Genomic DNA, 18,808 nt, shown 5'->3' with positions numbered 1-18,808 from the left:
TCCCAATAGCTCCTTCGCTGCTGTAGAATGGGGCTGTCCTGTGGGCTTGGAGAACCCTATGTGCTTAAATGATAATGAGTCGTCGTCCTCCTCCTCCTCCTCCTCCTCAGGCGGAGCTCCCGCCATCCTGCCCTCCCTCCCCTCCCCCAGTGGCATCCTGAGGCTCACCTACAGCTTGGTTACAGCTGAAAAGGTGGTTTAAAACACGGAGCGAGTAATTTGACATGTTTAGTAATAATATAAACAAGAGGAACTCTTCCTGGATCCATGGAATAATTGCCTGGCTTTGCAGTCGGAGGAGCAAGCACCTGGCACTTAATTTCCCTCCAGAGGCCGAGTGAGGAGCCGTATTGGAAAACAGACCCTTTTAGCTCTGGGTCTGCAGCGGCAGGAACTGGAATGGGGGGCCTTGCAATTAAGCAAACCCCCCCCCCGCCCCCGCCCCCGAGGTTATCTGTCATCTTTTCTGACTCAGGGAGGTCAACAGCTATACTCCTTTTGTGACTGCAGAGTCTCTCGTCTGGGTGTGTTTGTGTTTGTGCCTGCTTGCGCGTACCAAAGCACCAGAGCCAGTTCCTCTTATCTCTGTGTGTATGTGCGTTTCAGACAAAACACATGATAGGGAGGGAGCCGTTTCCCAGGCAGGCCAGGGGGTGGGGCCCAGAAGGTCAGGTGTGAGCCGTTTTAGTTTGCAACCCAGTGGAGTGGAGACTGAGCTCTGGTCCCTTGGTGGGCCTTCTCCTTTCCTTGCTCTTGGGACAGTTCCCCCCCCCCCCCATTCTTCATTGCTCTGTGGGCGGCAGCCACAGTCAGCACCGGGGTGAGGGTGGAGGGGTGGCTTGGTGCATTCTAGGCCTCTCCCACCTCTATAGCATGGAGGGGTAGATGCAGCCCTTTAATCTCCCGGGTTTTCCATGGCAGCCATGGCAGCATTCCTGCCCAATGAATCATTGTGACTGGATAGAGCTTTTCCTGTAAACACGTGTATTTTTATCGAAACCTCATACAGTAGCAATTTTTAGCCTGTATCCTGGGCTTCTGCCTTGGCGCAAATAAAGGACAAATGGAGGTGGTGGGTGGCTGTGCTGGGGAGGGGGGTACGGCCTGCCCCTCGGTCCCCCTGCATATTGCAGGCTGAGACTGCTTCCCTTCCCAGGACTTTCTTGAGGCTGCAATGATGCTGCCTGCCCTCAGGCGCACCATGCGCAGCCAGCCCCCTTTCTTGAACAAACAAGGCCAAACATTCATTGGGGTTGGGGGAGAGAGGGTTGGATGTGAAGTCCTGGCTGATAAGAGGAGGGCTGCAGGGACTTGGGGCTGGCCGTGCTCCTTTTGGCTCCCAGCCTGCTCTGGGCGATTCTGATAAAGGAATATTTCAGCCGGAGGGAGGGAAGGAGAGAAGGCAGAGGGCTGTTTGTTTAACCTTGGAATGAAGCTCAGTTTTGCCCAGGAGGCTGAATCAGGCAGCTTGGCACCAAGCGGCACACGCCAGAGATTCTCCTGCATCCTCTGCCAGTCCAGTGCAGGGAAGCCTCGTGGTGTCTGGAACTGGCCTGGCTTCAGTTTTCAGGAAATGCAGAGCTCGGTCCTGAAATGGCCAAAGCAGGAGGGCCGCCGAGGGGACGCTGCCTCCTCTCCAAAGGGAACCTGAGGCTGTTCCTGCAGAGGAGTGTCCAGGCTGATCCCCGGCTGCGCCTGGCCTCCGGAGCCTTGCAAGCTTCAGCCAATGAAGTGCAACACCTGGAATGATTTCTTTTAGCCCACCGTTCAACCTTCCTCTTCTTCTTTTCTACCTGTTTGCAAGTACTTCATACAGGTGTTGATCAGCACTGGGCCCAGGACTGAGCCCTGAGGCACTCGACCTGTTAATGTGGAGCCATGGATGGGATGCCTGGTGCTTTGTCTGCTTCTCAGATATGCCCAGAGGGTTCTGCTCTCCTTTTCCTTCTGCCCTTCCTGTTTTTTCTTTTCCAGGACGGAACTACTCTGCGCCCTCAGATTCAGGGTTTGCTGCTCCGTGGCTCTGGATGCAAACGAGAGAGAGGGAGTGGGGTGGGTGGGAGAAAGGGTGAAAAGCAGAAAGAAAACGCTGTTGAAGGGAGTCCCAAGCTGGTCGGAAGAGGGAAGGCAGCCTGATCAGGGGAAGGAGGGCAAGCACAACCTAGGGGTGCACGTATGCGCTTGTGTCAGATGTCTCACAACTTGTGTCCTTAATGTCCAAGCAATCTTTGGGAGGTGACCCTTCCGTGGGGAGAGCTGTGTGGCCCTGAGCTCCGCCTGGCTTTTGCCCTGGGAAAGGGGATCTTTTGCCAGCAGCAGCCGAGGCATTTCTGGGCCTGAAGCAAGAGCTCCGGTGGTTAGGACAGCTCAGCCGAGTGAGCGTCCCTGGGAATGTCCCTCGCCCTCTGGGGCCTCCCGCCTTGTTCTGCCAGGAGCGGAAGGCATTTTCTCTGCTGCAGAGCGGAGGCTGTGCACTTGAGGGCTGGCCTCCAAGGAGGAGCCCCAGAGGCTTTCAGCTTCAAATGGTGAAGGAAGAGAAGGTGATGGATTGGCAGTGGAGAAACCCTCCAGCAGGTGTGCCACATCTGTCCTTAGTTGGGGAGCTTTGGCTGGGCTAAAGGGAAGCTCAGGGATGGTGAAAAATGGATTGCCAGAGACTCTTTGCTTGTGGGGTTGCTGAGCTTTTTCTGGTCTAGGGATGATTCATCCCGGGATTGTCTCTCTGCTTGGAGGGCCCATTTCGACTCCCCCGGGGGGACGGGGGGGGGGGGCTTTTCCGTGTGCAGCTTCAGCCTTTCCTCTCTCTGGAGGACAGAAGGAGGCATCCCAGGGAATGAGCTGGTGCCTGGGATTCCTGCAGGCTCCCTCGTTCGATCTGCTCCACCCATCTACGTCACTCTCTTACAACTCCAGCCACGGAGATAATTTTAGGAGACCTTTGCTAATTGGCTGAGTGCGTCCCCAGCACGGAGCATCACTGCACGGGAGGACAGCTAAGCTGCAAGGCAGGAAGATCTTCATCTTCTGGAAGGAGAAGGCAAAGTGCGATAGGAAGAGCACCTGTGGAGCATCTTGCACCCCTCTCCTTTCAGTACTGCAAAGTGGCTCCTGCCCCATGGAATTCAACCCCAACGCTCAGGGAAAATGCGGGCATGTTGCAAAGTGCCAGGCAGGGACCAGCCTTCCCTGTGCTGCTGGGCAAAATGCTGGCCTTTTCTACTTCCGTTCCATTCCAGCTGTAGGAGGAGTTTCCTGCACAGCTGCAATTCTGTGCATCGGCCATCCTTACTTATCTTTTGACACCCTAGATCCGAAGTACAGCTACACCAGAAGGAGCTATTCTGGTTTTTCGGTGATAGGAATTGCCACCATTTTCACTTCTTGGAGTTAAATCCCCAAAAGACCCTGGCTAAGAAGGGACAGAGCCTCCTTGTCCTTTTCCCACATGGCAGCCCTTGGAAATGTTCTTCCTCACTTCTTAAAATATAGTGAGATTAAGGTAACTGTTTCCAGAATAATGACGTTCCAAGGCGTATTTTGTCTTAAGCAAGGGAGAATAATTATGGCTCTGACCGGCTTGACGGAGGGTCCTGAGTCGGTAGTTCCCAGCTCCCTGGGCAGCGCAGAGGCTGCTTCCTAAATGCTGCCACGGCGGGGAGCAGGGCAAGGGTGGCAAGCTTGGCTCAGAAGATGGGAACAGCCCTTAAGGGGCAAGCCCACCTGCAGACGCTAGAATGCTGGTCAAAGGAGCAGGAAGCTTGCGGATATGAACACTTAATATAAACAAGGTCCTCAAAGACCAGCAGAAAATTGTCCTCAGCAGAACATCTTTTTTTCTAACTGGTTGGCTCTGTTAGACTGTAGGTTGTGGAATTCCCAAATATGAGGCTCAGTCATTACAGCTTCATTATGATTGTTTTTTGCCTTGCTCGGTTGGTGTAATGTGTGAACCATTATCGCATTCTGGTCTATGCAAAGCCAGCCACTGTGGCCGGGTGCAAAAGATGCTTAGAGTGGCACCACATGACACAGTGCTTCCGTGGCAAGTTCTGGCCAAGAACGACACCAAAACCAAGCCAGAAGATTGACTTAAAATGCTGCCATCCCAAGGGTGATGAAAGCCCTGGGACATGGCCTCCAGCTTTCCTGACAAGCCTCTCTAGCAGAGAGCAGTTTCCAGATGTTTTCTGGCAACCAGCAGCCTCCTGGCTGGCTGATACCGACCTGACTGTATTGTCTTCCTCAGGGTGTGCTACTGACTATGAAAAATGTGTAGTTCCACTCCTTCTAGGACAAGAGTGTTTCTTATGGATGTATTCTGCCTGGGGAAATGGCGAGTTCAAACTCTGTGCGTGGACTTGTGAGAAACCATAATTACTAGTTCCTCAATGCAGTACCCATCAAAACAGAAGTGAGACTTTTGAGAGGAAGAAGATGACAACTGCAAAATTGTGTGCTTGCAAGGGGCATCTGCCTTTGGGTTAAGCTGTGTAGTCTCAGAGGCCTGCTAGTAAGTTGTGGATGTGAAAGGAATTGGTGGGGTCTTCATTCACTCTACTCCAGGGGTGTCCAAACTTGGGAACTTTAAGACTGCTGGCTGGGGAATTCTGGGTGTTGACGTCCACAAGTCTTAAAGTTCCCAAGTTTTGGCACCCCTGCTCTTGACCCCCTGAGTCTTCTGAGACATGCATTAGGAGGGAAGCTTTTCAAAAGGTAGATAGGAAACTGGCATGTTAGCTTAAAAAAATGGAGGTCCCTCAAAAGTGCCCCCCCCCCCCCCGTGTGTGTCCCATTCCTGAGCCTTTGGCCTGCATTCATCTGCACAGAGCAAGCTGGAGGTTTGGCACGGAATGATTAAACGTTGGGAAAACTGAGCTGGGCTCATGTAAGTGTCAGAACTAAGGAGAAAAGGGCCTTCTCTTGTTTGAATGCAGCCGAGGGGGCTCTCGAAAGCAAGCAATGGGGAGATGGGGGGAAGGCATCACCTCTAGGTTGAAGGGGGCCTTTTAGAAGCCTCTGCAGGTAACCAAAGGCTCCCCAAGAAGTCGCTGTGCAGCTTATGTCACCCAAATTTCCCTCTGCTTTGCCCTGGTTTCCATGGGAACTGCTGGCTTGATTGCTGCAAATGGCATAGAAAATGCTTGTCAGAAGTTAATTTGAAAGGTTCCAGATCCCCCACAGTAGCTTATATTCTCCAAGGTAATTTGGGTCCTAAAACCCAAGTGAAATGGATCTAGCTAGGAGCACCTTCCTTCCTTCCTTCCTTCGGCCCAGCCGGGATTATTAGTGAGGCAGCAGAGGGGGCTGCCGGGCGCTCAGGCTCACCCCAACTTGAATGGCTCCTGAGAAGACTTTCTCCCAGATGTCTCATCTGTATCCTGAGAAGAAGGCAGCTGGAAGTGGGGTATGGGAACTTCAGTAGCTATAAGGCCCCTGAACAAATATGACAGAGGGGTGAGGGGTGAGAGATGTATCAGCAAAGTGCTTTGCAAAATAATCACTAGAGAAGTTAATAAAGATCATCCTTAAAATTAAATACACTGGAAACAAGAAACCAGATAGGGAACAGTATTCATCATGACTGAACAATTATTTTCAGAGTGGGAATCCAAAGAGAGAAGGCAAATAGCAATTTATACCAAGTGACATTCTAAATTCTAAAACATTGACCCATTGAAAACCAACAGATTGCCAAGTCCAGATACTGTATATCCATATGTTAAAAACAGTCAAATGTGCAACGTGCACATAAGGTGGCCAGCATGATGCTAATTTTAAAAATGGACCCCTGGGAGTCCAGAAAGTTGAAGGCTGTTACGAATGCGTGAAAATAATTATTACAGACAAATTGCCGAGTTTATAGATTTAGAAATATTGCCAAATAATCTGCCTTTCTCGTATGAAGAACTTTGAGAATTCTCTCCTTGTGGATGATTCTGTATATGTTGCTTGTATACTTTTCAGAAAGCCTCTGGCAAAATCTTTAATCAAAGATCTTTTAGCACAATTAACCATAATGTGATAATAACTAAGTTCTTCTGTGGAACAATAACCGATTTAAAAAATTGGAGTGTAAATGGCAATTCTTACATTGAAGGATTATGATGTCTGCCTTCCGTGCTTCCTACTGATGTTTGCAAACTATCATGAGGTAGAACAAGGTGACCAAGTTTCCCGAGACCCTCAGGATATTTGTACTCTCAATAAAAAGAAGAGCCTCAGAAAGTTCTCCAAACTACTGTAGTAAAATGGAAATAGAAAGTGCGGTTTAGAATAAGCAAGTACAAATTGATGCACATTGGCGTTAAAAGCTGGTCTTTTCTGAGCTGGCAGGGATACAAAAAGAGGCTAGTTGGGAAGCATTGGTGTGTCCGATTCCCTGCTTGGATCTTGGGAGAAGTGACTGTGGCAGCAGCTCAGAGCCTGCCTAGATATCGGCCTTTTGACCTACTGCAGCTCTTATCATCCCACCTCAAAAGTGTTATAGAAAAGACATAGAAGAGCCCAGCCAAAATAATACTGGAACCAGAACAAACACATTAAGGGAGGTTTTTTTTCTTCCTCTCTTGTAATATAACTAGGATTTGGAAACATTTGTGAGGTTTGGTGGTGAGAAATGTATGGAAAAGAAATGCTTTCTAATAGAGTAGAAATGCAAACTCTAAAACTACTCCTGGTAACAAAACATCTGGAGGCTTATTGTTACCATTGGCAATTGCAAATAGGCCATTTGCTAGGAAAGTTGCCTTTATGAGGCTCCTGCCTTTTCAGCCTGAGTAGGTGGCAGTCACTTGTGAGAAGAGAGGGTTCAAGGGGATCGGCCTTCGAATTCCATGTGTCATTACAGTATATATTCATTTTGAAAAGGTCTTTTGGGGAAGATGGTGCTTCTCCTTTTTCTAGCTTCAGTGTTTAAAGGATGCCCTGCTTTTGCACGTATATCTATATAGACAGGACAGGAGATTTGGGTCCAGATTGTCAAGCCGGCAAGAGATTCTTGCTCAACATATTTAAATTAAACAATTATATTATGAACATGCTTCTGCCCCCTGGCTTCCTCTTCAGACCAAGGAAAGCTTCAGGATGGGAAGCCGCCGGTATTAGCAGGCTCTGCCTAGCACCTGATTTTCTGGCTTCAGCGGAGAGGTACAAGCCAAGGCACCCCACACCTTCTCTTCCTGAAAGCGATCCAGGTTAAGCACTCTGGTTCTGCTTTGGGAGGTGCCAGCTAAATCCCGGGGCCTGTCACTCGAGAGCACGCCCTGGGATGTGTCCCGGCTTGTACATCGGAAGGATGATCTGTCCTTTAGCTGGCTGAGCAAGGAGAAGAGGCATCTCAAGCACCTTGAGGTGAACCATTCTCCCAGGTGAGGATGAAAATGCTTTTGATCATCCAAGTGGAGACAGGATAGAAGAAGCAGGCCGGGAGCGCACAGGAGACCCAGCCAGAATCTATAGGGGATAATTCATGCACCAGAAACACATGGAGATGATGCCCTGCGTAGATCTGGGTTTTCCCCCTAATCCTTAAAAGCCCCTGGCCATGATGTGGTGGAAGAAAGAGTCCAGATGTCAATCCTTCCAAGAACACCCAGGGGTTATACATAAACAAACCATGGCAGATCAGCTCTAATGCATACTGTTGTCAGGTTAAATACCATCATCTCCAAGAGGTGTCAGGAAAACAATGAAAAACAAGGCTTCCTTTAGAATTAGATAGTGGAATTGTTGCCTAATAAGAACAAAAGGGAACACATATCCTTGAATATATGTAAACGGCACAAGAAGACAATAGGTTTCAAAAAGGTTGTTGAAGAATCTGCAATGGTTCTGCAAAGAATGTTTCAGGAGTCTTTGAGAATTCTCAAAAAGGGATTTTGTGGAGTACAGCATTAGAATCTACCAGCCATTCAGTAAAACTGAATTCCATGGAAGAAGAAATCAGTTAAAGAGGTGGTTGGACCGTTTGACGACAAGGGATTAAACACGGACATATGTGTGCATGTGTTTGGACTCGTATGTGTGTGTGTATACTTAATACAATACAATAGCAGAGTTGGAAGGGACCTTGGAGGTCTTCTAGTCCAGCCCCCTGCCTAGGCAGGAAACCCTATACCGTTTCAGACAAATGGCTATCCAACATCTTCTTAAAGACTTCCAGTGTTGGAGCATTCACAACTTCTGGAGGCAAATTCTGTTCCACTGATTAATTGTTCTAACTGTCAGGAAGTTTCTCCTCAGTTCTAAGTTGCTTCTCTCCTTGATTAGTTTCCACCCATTGCTTCTTGTTCTACCCTCAGGTGCCTTGGAGAATAGCTTGACTCCCTCTTCTTTGTGGCAACCCCTGAGATATTGGAACACTGCTATCATGTCTCCCCTAGTCCTTCTTTCTCTTAAGCTAGACATACCTAGTTCCTGCAACCGTTCTTCATATGTTTTAGTCTCCAGTCCCCTAATCATCTTTGTTGCTCTTCTCTGCACTCTTTCTAGAGTCTCCACATCTTTTTTATATCGTGGTGACCAGAACTGAATGCCGTATTCCAAGTGTGGCCTTACCAAGGCATTATAAAGTGGTATTAACACTTCACGTGATCTTGATTCTATCCCTCTATTTATGCAGCCTAGGACTGTGTTGGCTTTTTTGGCAGCTGCTGCACACTGCTGGCTCATATTTAAATGGTTGTCCACTAGGACTCCAAGATCCCTTTCACAGTTACTACTACTGAGCAAGGTATCATCTATACTGTACCTGTGCATTCCGTTTTTGTTGCCTAAATGTAGAACCTTACTCTCTTCACCACTGAATTTCATTTTATTAGATAGGGCCCAATGTTCAAGTTTGTCAAGATCCTTCTGTATCTTAAGCCTATCTTCTGGAGTGTTGGCTATTCCTGCCAGCTTGGTGTCATCTGCAAATTTGATGAGTTCCCCATTTATTCCCTCATCCAAATCATTGATGAAGATGTTGAAGAGTACTGGGCCTAAAACAGAGCCTTGGGGTACTCCACTCTCTGCTCACCAGCCTCTCTCCTTCCAACTTCTTCTTCCCTCTCTCCTTCCACTCTCGCCAACCTCTCTCCTTCCAACGTTTCTCCTTCCAACGTTTCTCTTTCCGGCGTCGCCGCAGCTGTAGCCTCTCTCACGCAGCCTCTCAACTTCGCAGCCTCACATTCCTCATTCCTCCGCTCCGCTCTCCATCGCTGCCGCTGCCGCAACACCGCCATTACCGCCGGCTTCTCTCCCTACTCCGCACACCGCCTTCTCTCTAGCCTTCCCTCCAGCCTCCCGACCCACCCTGGCGGACCCAAATGGGTCCAAAATGGGCCAGGGTGGTCGTGCTGTCTGACTCCCGGCCCTCAGATGGAACGAGGGCCGGATACAGCCTCTTCCCCCATCGCCGCGCTCCTTGGCGTTCCGGAGCTTCAGGAGGCGACCGCCATCGCCGGAAGCTCCTCCTCCTCCCACTTCTGGCTGTGCTCATTTCCGGGGCTGGGAGGGGGGAGCGAAGGCGGCAGGAGGAGCCTTTGCAGGAGACATCCCGGGGGGTGGGTGGGGGTGTCACTCCTGCCACGGAGATATCAGTGCTGCCACCAGGGAGCAGAGGGCCGGGTCCCCTTGGCTCCAGCCCCGTATTCCTGACCATTCCCAGAGGACTCCGGCTGATGGTTGCAGATGCAGCGTTGCAAAGATGGAGATGGCTGAAAGAAGTGGGCACACATTTGAAATAAACGGCATGTCAAAAACCTGCAACCTGACTGTGTGGAAGGAAGGGAAGCATTGAGCATGGAGGAGGCAGCAAAAGGCATTCGTCAACGTCGTAATGCCAGCCCACCATCGTCTGTCTCTGATGGCTGAGGAGCATTTGCTTACGAAGCGCCTATCAGTCCGGTGGGAAGACTGATCAGCCTTCTCCCCGGAGGGGGAGTTTCCAGAGACGTTTAATAATTGGAGTGACGGATTTCCCTTTTATTGTCTTCTTTTGCTGTTTGGCCAAGAGAGGAGGCGGGGTATAAATCACATGGAGAGATCATGAAGGAAAGTCACGCTAGAGTGATGATCTTGATTTCCCCGCACAGAGAGCCTTCATTTTAGTCAGGATGTCCCTCAGTGAGAGTCCCCTGGACTTTCTTAAAGCACCAGCCAAGCTTATTAAGGGACCTTGTAGTGCCCTTCCTGCTCCGCCACCGAGCTTTCCTGGAGGGGCTCCAGGCCCTGCATCCCCTGCCTGTAAGCCTTCCACGCTTGGGGTCTTTGGCAGAGATGGCTGCAGGGTGACTTCTGTTGCAACGTGCTCTGAACCGTCCTCGGCTGGGGAGGAGAGATTCCCTGATGAAGGGAGGTTTTTCCAGCTTGGCTCTCCCTTCTCCTGCTTCCCTCTCTTCTTGCTCAGCAACCTGTTGTGGGGGGGGGGGGGAAGGGTCTGTCTTCCCCTGAAAGGGCCACGGAATCACGAAAGGGAGCAGGGGGGCAAGAGAGCTTCCCTCCCACTCTGGGTCGGCCGCTGCAAAGGGCTTGAGGAGGCAGGACATGTGGCTGCCTGAATGGCAAAGCAGAGACTTCCTGTGTATCTTTCTCCCGGCATTTGCACCAGGAAAGTGGCACAGATTTGGGTTTCCTTGGAATTGCAATCGCCATGGTGACAGATCCCCAGCAGGAAAGTAGATGGCTTAAACACCGGAGCGAAGGTCTCAGCTGGGATGTGCTGGGATGGGTGGAAAGGACCCCGTGGAAAACCCCAGAGAAAGCAGCAGTGGCAACCGAGGAACGTGGAGACCTGCCAGTAGCCTCATTCATGGGGGTTCCTCTCCTGGGCTCCCCGCCTCTCTCCCCACAGCTGCCCCCGGGGCTGTTGCTGGGCAGGAACTGAGATACCTTTGAGTTTATTTTACTCTCTTTCTATTAGATCTTGGATCTCAGCTTTCCTTTGGGAGCCCAAGCCAATGCCCTCTTCCCGTTTCCCCTTAAAACAGCCTTGTGAGGTAGGCTGGGCTGAATCAGTAGGAGAAAAGGAAGCCCTTGGCAGCCCCAAACGGCTCTTCTGCAAGGGGTGCTCAGCGGCCTTCTGGGCACCGAGTGGACAATCGGGGGGCCAATCTTGGAAGCGGGGGAGGGGCAGGGCCGAAGGCAGAGACCGAGAAGACGGAGGGAAGCCTGACCTAGAACTCTTCAGCTAACCCAGAATAAATGCCACCTTCTGACCTCCCCCCCCTTCCTGAACTGAGGGCTGCATGGATGTTTTGCAGTTGAAAGTAGCTCCACAAGATGGAACTCTTGGCTAGGCCGCTCTTCTTTTCTGAGTGCTTTGGATTAAAAGCGATGCCCGTGAGCGGAGGAGAAAAGCTTTATTTGGTGGTCTGTGTTCCCTTCGAGAGTTTCTAAGGTATTTACAGGGTCCATTTGCGGTTCTCACTTGAAGGGCAACCCCCCCCCCCCCTCGGCCCCAGCACCTGCTCTGATTCCTGCATCAGCATTCCCACGTAAGGGGCTGTTCCTGTTTTGGGTTGAAATGAGAATCTGAATTGGGCCACTTTGGCCTTACGGATGAATGCAACCCATTTCCACAATGGAAAGCTACCCTTCAGAGCACAGTTGGTAGAAAGTCGCTGGCATCTCTGTCGTTCCTACGAGGCATCACCTATTATTGGCCAGTTATTCAGAGTTAGAAATGAATCATTCGGTTCAATGGATCAGCCATTTTTCTTGCTCTTAGAATACATCAGACGGCGAGGAGCAGTCGTCCTTCTGCCCCCACCTGCCCATTCTGGGTTTAATAATAACTGCTCTCTTGTTTCCCCTTTCAGGTCGCAATAAAGATCATTGACAAGACTCAGCTGGATGAAGAGAACCTCAAGAAGATTTTTCGAGAAGTGCAGATCATGAAGATGTTGTGCCACCCTCATATCATCAGATTGTATCAGGTCTGGCGGCTGAGTAACTGAGACGGGGACAGGCAACGTGTTGGTAAAGACTTTGGGGGAGGGGCAGGAGGGGCCTCCAACCGTCGGGCTCCTCTCGATCCAAAGGGAGCCTCTGCGTGTCACTGGGGAGGGGGGGGGGGCTTCCTTCTGACCCCCCCCCCCGCCCAATAGGCCTCTTGCTGATTCAAACGAATGCGAGGCTTTCAGAGTAAAGCACCTTGTTGAATGCCAAACAGCCGGGTGTAGAAGAAGACGGAAAAGCATCCGCCTGTGGAGCCTTTGGCGCCTCTCCCGTGGGGCATCCCCCTGTGGACCCCCACCCCCAGAAGAGGCCAGATTAGCCGAGGGTGTTTTGTTCTGAGCGGCTTCTCTGCCCTTGTGCAGGTCATGGAGACGGAGAGAATGATTTACCTGGTCACGGAGTATGCAAGCGGAGGGGAGATATTTGGTAAGTGCCTTGTTTGCCTCATTCAACCAGAATAATCTCGGTCAACTCCAGTAAATAAAATAGCTGCTGGGCTTTGCTGGCTTTTGGCTCCTTGGTCGTGGAAGTGTCCACTGCTGCAGAATTGCTGTGGGTTGGTGAGCTCTGGCACCCTTGGATAGGAGAAGAGGAAGAGCGGAGGACTCTGAGGGCTTTGTCATCACAAAGCTCTCAAAAGGTGAAGACTCGGGGAAGGGACAGCTCCATGCAGGATGCCGGCCTTTGGGGCAGGGCAGCTGCCAGTGCAGCTAGAATTCTCCCTGGGCAGCCCAAGCACACCCACCGGGCTGCCCTGCCCTGGAGTTTCCCACAGCCCCGGAAACCATCTGGCAAGCCAGGTTAGCCGCAGGAGTGGGGCCGTCCAGGCCGGTTCCTTTCTTGGGCAGGTTTATTTTTGATAGGAGAACGCTGCAGTGGCTTCAGCTGATAAAGGGGCCATGCAGAGACCCCACCCTGGATCTTTCTGACCCAAAGCCCCCCCCTTCCCCCCCCCCGCTTCCTTGGCCTTCCCATGTTACTGCCCTGCATTCCAAAAAGCAGGCAGGGCCAGAGCAAAAACTAAAGGTTTAAATATAATTAAAAGATAATCAGACACGTTTGCTGTGGTTTCTCCCTGTGTATTTGATCATTCTCATCTGGGGCCACATTCCCCTCTTGGCAGAAGCCTCTTGGGAGGCACTGGGCAGCTGCCTGGCTATGCGAGACCCTCCCAACCCCCCTTCTTCCCCCCTCTAATGTGGAGGTTGCCCTTCTTCACTTGCCATGCTTTGCCCAGCTCCCCTTTCCCCTGAGCCTGCTCTGCCACTCCGGAGAAGTCCTGATGATGGGAGGAGCAAGGGCCGGGGGGGGGGGGGGGGGGGAGCTCTGCTCTGGGGCCGGACTGGAGTGAATCCAGGAATCGCCTGGGAGGCCGTTGCTTGTTTGCCCTTTAGGCAGAGAGGGGCTTCTCCCTCTGCAAGGGCTTCTGGGAGAGAAAGGGGGCATGGGGGCCTCTCAGTCTGGGCAGAGGCCTGATTGCTCTCCAAAGCAGCCCAGCCTCCCTGGAGGAGACTGGCAGGCCTAAGGCTGCCCAGGGCAAAGGACGGAGGTTTGTAGGTTGCTTTGTTAACAGAAACCCTCCACCTGCGTCCGAACGAAGAGGCTCAGTTGCAGAAGGGGGGCTTTGCATGTGCGCCTCTCCCCCACCCCCATATGAAGGTTCAGCTCGTTTTGGTCCCAGCCAGGAAGGCCAGGTGCTCTTTTCACTGAGAGGGGGGCTGGGGGGGTGATTTGGGAGGAAACGTGCTGAACCTTTACCCCACTAGCAGTTTTAGCTGGCCATCCCACCGCGTCTCCTTCCACAGGTGGCCCCATCCATTCCCTCCCCCTCCCAGGTCCCTTCCCATGTCGCATCATTCGCCCAGAATAGACGCCTAACCGGCTTCAACCCCCCCCCCCTTCAGATCACCTGGTGGCTCATGGACGGATGGCGGAGAAAGAGGCTCGGAAGAAGTTTAAGCAGATAGTAGCAGCCGTGCACTTCTGCCACTGCCACCATATTGTCCACAGAGACCTGAAGGCCGAGAATTTGCTTCTGGATGCAAATCTGAACATCAAAATAGCAGGTGATCCATTGTAACTCGGGCTTTCAAAAGATTTCCTGGCGGGGGGGGGGGGGCTTCGTGGACCTGCAGGGAAAGGGAGGACGGGAGCTACTGGACGGTCCTCGCAATAGAGACAGTGGGGGGAGGGGGGGTTGCATGGAACGGCTGCACTTCCTGAGGGCACCTAATCGTTGAGCCTGGCTGGAGCAGGAAGAGGGGAGATCTAAAAGGATCTGTAGACTCAGCCTAGTATTACGCTGGCTACTTCCATTCAGCACAGGCCAAGGGAAGGTCACTCGGGGGCAGTGGGGCCCGCATCACCGGCTCCTGTCAGGAGAGGGAGCTCGGGTCGTGCTGGAGCGTTGTGTGGAATCCAGGGGACACACAGGGGCCCCACAGGGGCCCCATGTCTTGCCAGATGATGCCTCTGCAGGACAGGAGGCAACAGGCTGTCTGGTGGGAAATCACCGCCTTCCTCCTCCTCCTCCTCCAGATTTTGGATTCAGTAACATCTTCACTCCTGGTCAGCTGCTGAAGACCTGGTGCGGAAGCCCCCCTTATGCTGCCCCTGAGCTCTTTGAAGGGAAGGAGTACGATGGGCCAAAGGTGGACATCTGGGTAAGTGGCAGAGGCCTCCAGAGCTGGAACCTTGGCCTTGGCCTGTCGGGGGAGGGCCTCCTCCAGCCAGTGGTCTCCCTTCGGCTTTCCCACCGAGGCACTCAGGGCCCCTTCTTTTGCAGAGCCTGGGGGTGGTTCTCTATGTGCTGGTGTGTGGGGCCCTGCCCTTCGATGGCAGCACGTTGCAGAACCTGCGGGCGAGGGTGCTGAGCGGGAAGTTCCGCATCCCCTTCTTCATGTCAACAGGTACGGAGCGTATGGGGGGGGAGCGGGGGTTGGGGGGGGCTGCCTGCGCTTCTGCTCCGTTGGATGAGGCCGCGGGGCCCTCAGACGCTTGTGCCCAAAAATGGGCACCCCCTCGCCCCACTGTTTGGAGAAAGAGGCAGCTGCCTTTGCATCCTCCAGGACAATAGGAAGTGCTTGAGCGCACAATGGGCTGCCATTCGGAGGGATCCATTTTGGGCCTTTCTGGGCACGGCCGTTCTTTGGTCCCTCTGGCGTCCGTGGGAAAGTCAGGCGGTGATTGCGGCCAGGTCTTGTTTCCCCAACTGCTGCTTGCACTGGGCCCCCCTGCCCCCCCCTGCCCCAGGTGGGGAAGAGGGAGGAGGGCAGGAGGAGTTTTTCTGGCGCTTTTTAGTTTTGCCGGAAGTGAGACATCAGGGAAGGACCGAGTGGGGAAATGTTAAAGCGGATTATTTTGATGCAAGCTTGAAAAGCCTCCGTCAGACTTCCCTGCCTGCCCCCCCCCAGCCCCCCTGAGAGGGAATGGAGGCTCCCCTGCCTTTCCTCCTCCTCCTCCTCCTGGGAGCAGGAAGCCATCATCTAACATTCAGTGGGCGGATTCAGTTGGGCCTCCCGCAGAGCCGTGTTGAAATGAATTGGGGCTCGTAGGCCCTCTGCCCTGGGAGGGAGGGCAGCCTTCGGCAGGCCCAGCACCAGGGCAGGGAGTCTTCCAGCCGGGCCCAGCTTTGGGTCCAGGTGCTTCTCCCCAGGAGTCTCCTTCAGCACTCAGGCCGTGAGCAGGCAGGCTGTTCCTCTTGTGCCCCTGATTCCTGCCAGGAATGAGATGGTGGAACTGGTGGTCCTCTGGGTCCCGGTTCTGGAACCTTCCTGCTTCGGCCTGGTCTTTCCATGGCCCATCAGAGGAACCCCAGGGATTTGATAGAGGCAGGAGACGTCCTTCCGTAGAAACATGGTGGTGTCAGTCGAGAATTTTGTGGAATTCTTGTGGGGGGAAATGCAGGTGGAGGGTTTGAGAAAAGACAGGATGGGATGGAAGGTCACCCCCCCCCCCCCAGCCATTCTGTGACCCACAGAAGCAGAGGGAGTGGGAGGCTGGCCTGCTGGGCTGAGGTTCCCTCTGTGGGCCGTGGAGAAAGGCCTTTGCGTCTGGCATTGGAGCCCTTTCTTGGGGTCTGCAGCACCACAGTTTGGCCGAGGGGCCTGGTGGGGCAGGGGCTGCCCTTTGCAGGGGGAGAGCCAGCTGTGGACCAACTCACGTTCTGAGAATCGCATCAAGGGCAAAGGAGGAGGGGGGGGACGCAGGGGCACCCGTGGTGCCTGTCCCCCGCTCCCATCTGGCCGCTCTCTTGCAGAGTGTGAACATTTGATCCGCCACATGCTGGTGCTGGAGCCGAGCAAACGGCTCTCCATGGAGCAGATCTGCAAGCACAAGTGGATGAAGCTTGGGGAAGCAGACCCTGACTTCAGTACAGTGAGTACCTTCGCAAGGCGTCTGGCTAGGAAAGCAGGCCGGGAGGGTTGGCCGACCAGGCCGGCCGCAAAGGGGGCTTGGTAAAGGTGGGGCCAGGTGCGCATCCGTAGGGGGGGAGGGGTTGAGGGAAGGGGCTTCTTCCTGCCAGTGGGCTCCCTGGGGCCGATTTCCCCGCCAGCCTCGCTTTCTCATGTCTCAGCTCCATGCTGGGTCTCCCTTTGGGGCTGGGAAGTTTCCTGGAAGGGGGGGGGGGAGGATCTGTGCTTTCACCTGTTGTGGGAACAAGCAGCCCTGAGAAAGTTCTCTGCTTCCCAGTTAATAGCCGAATGTCAGCAGCTGAAAGCCGAGAGGCTGCTGGAGCCCCTGAATGAGGAGGTGCTGCTGGCCATGGTGGAGATGGGGCTGGATAAGGAGCGCACCCTCCAGGTACCAAGGCCACTGGCCCTTTGGGGACCTCTGGGCGGGCTCTGGAGGCAGGGAAGAGTGACCGGTGGCTTCTGTGCCCTCCTAGTCGTTGAGGACCGAAGCCTACGACCACTACAGCGCAATCTACAGCCTCCTCTGCGACCGCCAGAAGAGGCACAAGACCCTGCGCACTTCGGCCCTGCCCAGCCTCCCCCGGACTCTGACCTTCCCAGCGCCTGCCAGTCTCCAGGTCAGTTTTGGGCAGCCAACAAACGTAAAGCCAGAAAGGGGCTCCTCATCCCCGGCCTCATAGCACCTTGGGGGCTTTTGCCCAGGAGCTTCCGGTGACCTGGGAATGGCTCTTTTGCTCTGGCCTGACAGTCGGACACTGTCTGGAGGGATGAGGTGGCTGTGGCTGGTTCCTTGGGCCTCCTTCCTGCCCTCCACCTGAGTACCTGCCAGCTCTGGGGTGGGCAGGGCTCCTGTGTGGCCCAGCAACTGAAGGCAAGCTGGGCGCCAGGTAGACTGGGTGGGTGGGTGGGTGGAGGGTGTCCTGCGGAGGGGTCTTTCTTTGAAGGGTTCCCTGTGAGAATTCCTTTCCCCTCCCACAGTTGGAGGGGCTTATGGGACAGAGGTGGGGTGTGGAACCTGGGGCAAGGCTGCTCTTGGTGGCAGAGCGAGGGGGGTGGGCCCTCATCGTCCAGGGCATTCAGCAGTTGGGGGGTGGGTCTGCTTCACAGGCGGAAGCTGCTGGCAACCCGGTCAGCCTCAGCGTCCCACAAGTGCAGCTCATCAACCCAGACAACCAGATAGTGGAGGTAAGGACCCTCCCCTGCAGGGCTCCTTCTGGGGGTCCCCCCTTTCTCTTCCGGGGGCTCCTGCATTCCTCCTTTGGGGCGCTTCCTCTTGCAGGCGGATGGCACCATGAACCTGGACAGCGACGAAGGAGAAGAGCCGTCTCCCGAAGCCCTGGTCCGCTACCTCTCCATGCGAAGACACACCGTTGGAGTGGCTGATCCTCGGTGAGCTCTGCTGATCCCTCCCCCCCCCTCCCCGCTTCAGTCCCTTCTGAGGAGCAGGCCGGTCTGCGAGGGGGGTTGCTTCTCAGCAGCTGGGCCAAGGAGCCGTGGGGCCCAAAGGCAGGTGTGCCGGGGTCCCAGCGCTTCTCTCTCCCTTTGGGCAGCACTGAGGTGATGGAGGACCTGCAGAAGCTGCTCCCCGGCTTCCCGCGAATCGCTCCACAGGCCCCCTTCCTGCAGGTGGCCCCAAATGTGAACATGGCAGCCAACATGCTTCCCATGCAGCACCTGCAGCCGACCGGCCAGCTGGAGTACAAGGTACCTTCCCTCCCTACGGCTGCTGGGCGGGGGGCACGGAGCGGGCTTTGCGGGGGGCAGCCGAGCAGAGGGCGGCAGTGAGAGAAAGCTCTGTTGCAGGAGCAGTCTTTGCTGCAGCCGCCAACGCTGCAGCTGCTGAACGGGATGGGGCCACTGGGGCGCAGGGCCTCCGACGGGGGAGCCAACATCCAGCTACACGCCCAGCAGCTCCTGAAGCGTCCTCGGGGCCCGTCTCCCCTCGTAACCATGACACCCGTAAGCCCCCAACTTCCCTCCTTAGGGACACCTCTCCATAGGGGGCTCGCCAGCAGGGGCTCCTCGCCAGTGACTTCCTTGTGTCAGGTGGCAGGAAGGAGGAAGTCTCTGGACTGGCTTTCCTCCCTGCTCACCCCGTCTGGGTCCCGGGGGGGGGGGCTGGGGGGCCTTGGGGTTGCCGTCCTGTTTCCTGAACCCTCGGCAGTGAAGCCCCCCTGTGGGATTGGCCGCATGTTCTTTCTTGTCCCTTCCCCTCCCCATCCTCCTCTTCTTCTCCTCTTCCTCCTCCTCCCCCTCCTCCTCTCCCTCCCCCTCTTCCTCCTCCTCCTCCCCCTCCCCCTCTTCCTCCCCCTCCTCTTCCTCCTCCCCTCCCCCTCCACCTCTTCCTCCTCTTCCTCCTCCTCCCCCCTCCCCCTCTTCCTCCTCCCCCTCCTCCTCTTCCTCCTCCCCCTCCTCCTCTTCCTCCTCCCCCTCTTCCTCCCCCTCCTCTTCTT

At 54.3% G+C, this 18,808-nt stretch overlaps 1 protein-coding gene across 17 annotated transcripts in view; it reads left to right on the top strand.

The window, feature by feature from the left end:
* SIK3 (SIK family kinase 3) overlaps positions 1–18,808 on the top strand; it is a 42,678-nt gene that overhangs the window by 11,658 nt on the left and 12,212 nt on the right. For 16 of the 17 annotated variants that reach the window (XR_014176091.1, XR_014176092.1, XR_014176093.1 and 13 more), the window contains exons 2-13: positions 11,802–11,918; positions 12,303–12,366; positions 13,845–14,006; positions 14,479–14,603; positions 14,726–14,849; positions 16,199–16,317; positions 16,633–16,743; positions 16,829–16,972; positions 17,463–17,540; positions 17,635–17,744; positions 17,906–18,059; positions 18,159–18,314. Coding sequence is in view for 11 of the 17 variants with exons in the window: in XM_081961436.1 (XP_081817562.1) it covers positions 11,802–11,918; positions 12,303–12,366; positions 13,845–14,006; positions 14,479–14,603; positions 14,726–14,849; positions 16,199–16,317; positions 16,633–16,743; positions 16,829–16,972; positions 17,463–17,540; positions 17,635–17,744; positions 17,906–18,059; positions 18,159–18,314 (1,464 nt within the window). In the remaining 6 variants the exon portion in view is untranslated. Of the gene's footprint in view, positions 1–11,361; positions 11,381–11,801; positions 11,919–12,302; positions 12,367–13,844; positions 14,007–14,478; positions 14,604–14,725; positions 14,850–16,198; positions 16,318–16,632; positions 16,744–16,828; positions 16,973–17,462; positions 17,541–17,634; positions 17,745–17,905; positions 18,060–18,158; positions 18,315–18,808 lie in introns of those variants that run through there. The other variant, XM_081961431.1, reaches the window with a different exon arrangement.

Source organism: Natrix helvetica (genome assembly GCF_964273705.1).
Source record: "Natrix helvetica genome assembly, chromosome: 8".
NCBI lineage: Eukaryota > Metazoa > Chordata > Lepidosauria > Squamata > Natricidae > Natrix > Natrix helvetica.
The sequence above is the reverse complement of the archived record's forward strand: the minus strand, read 5'-3'. Positions and strand labels throughout refer to the sequence as shown.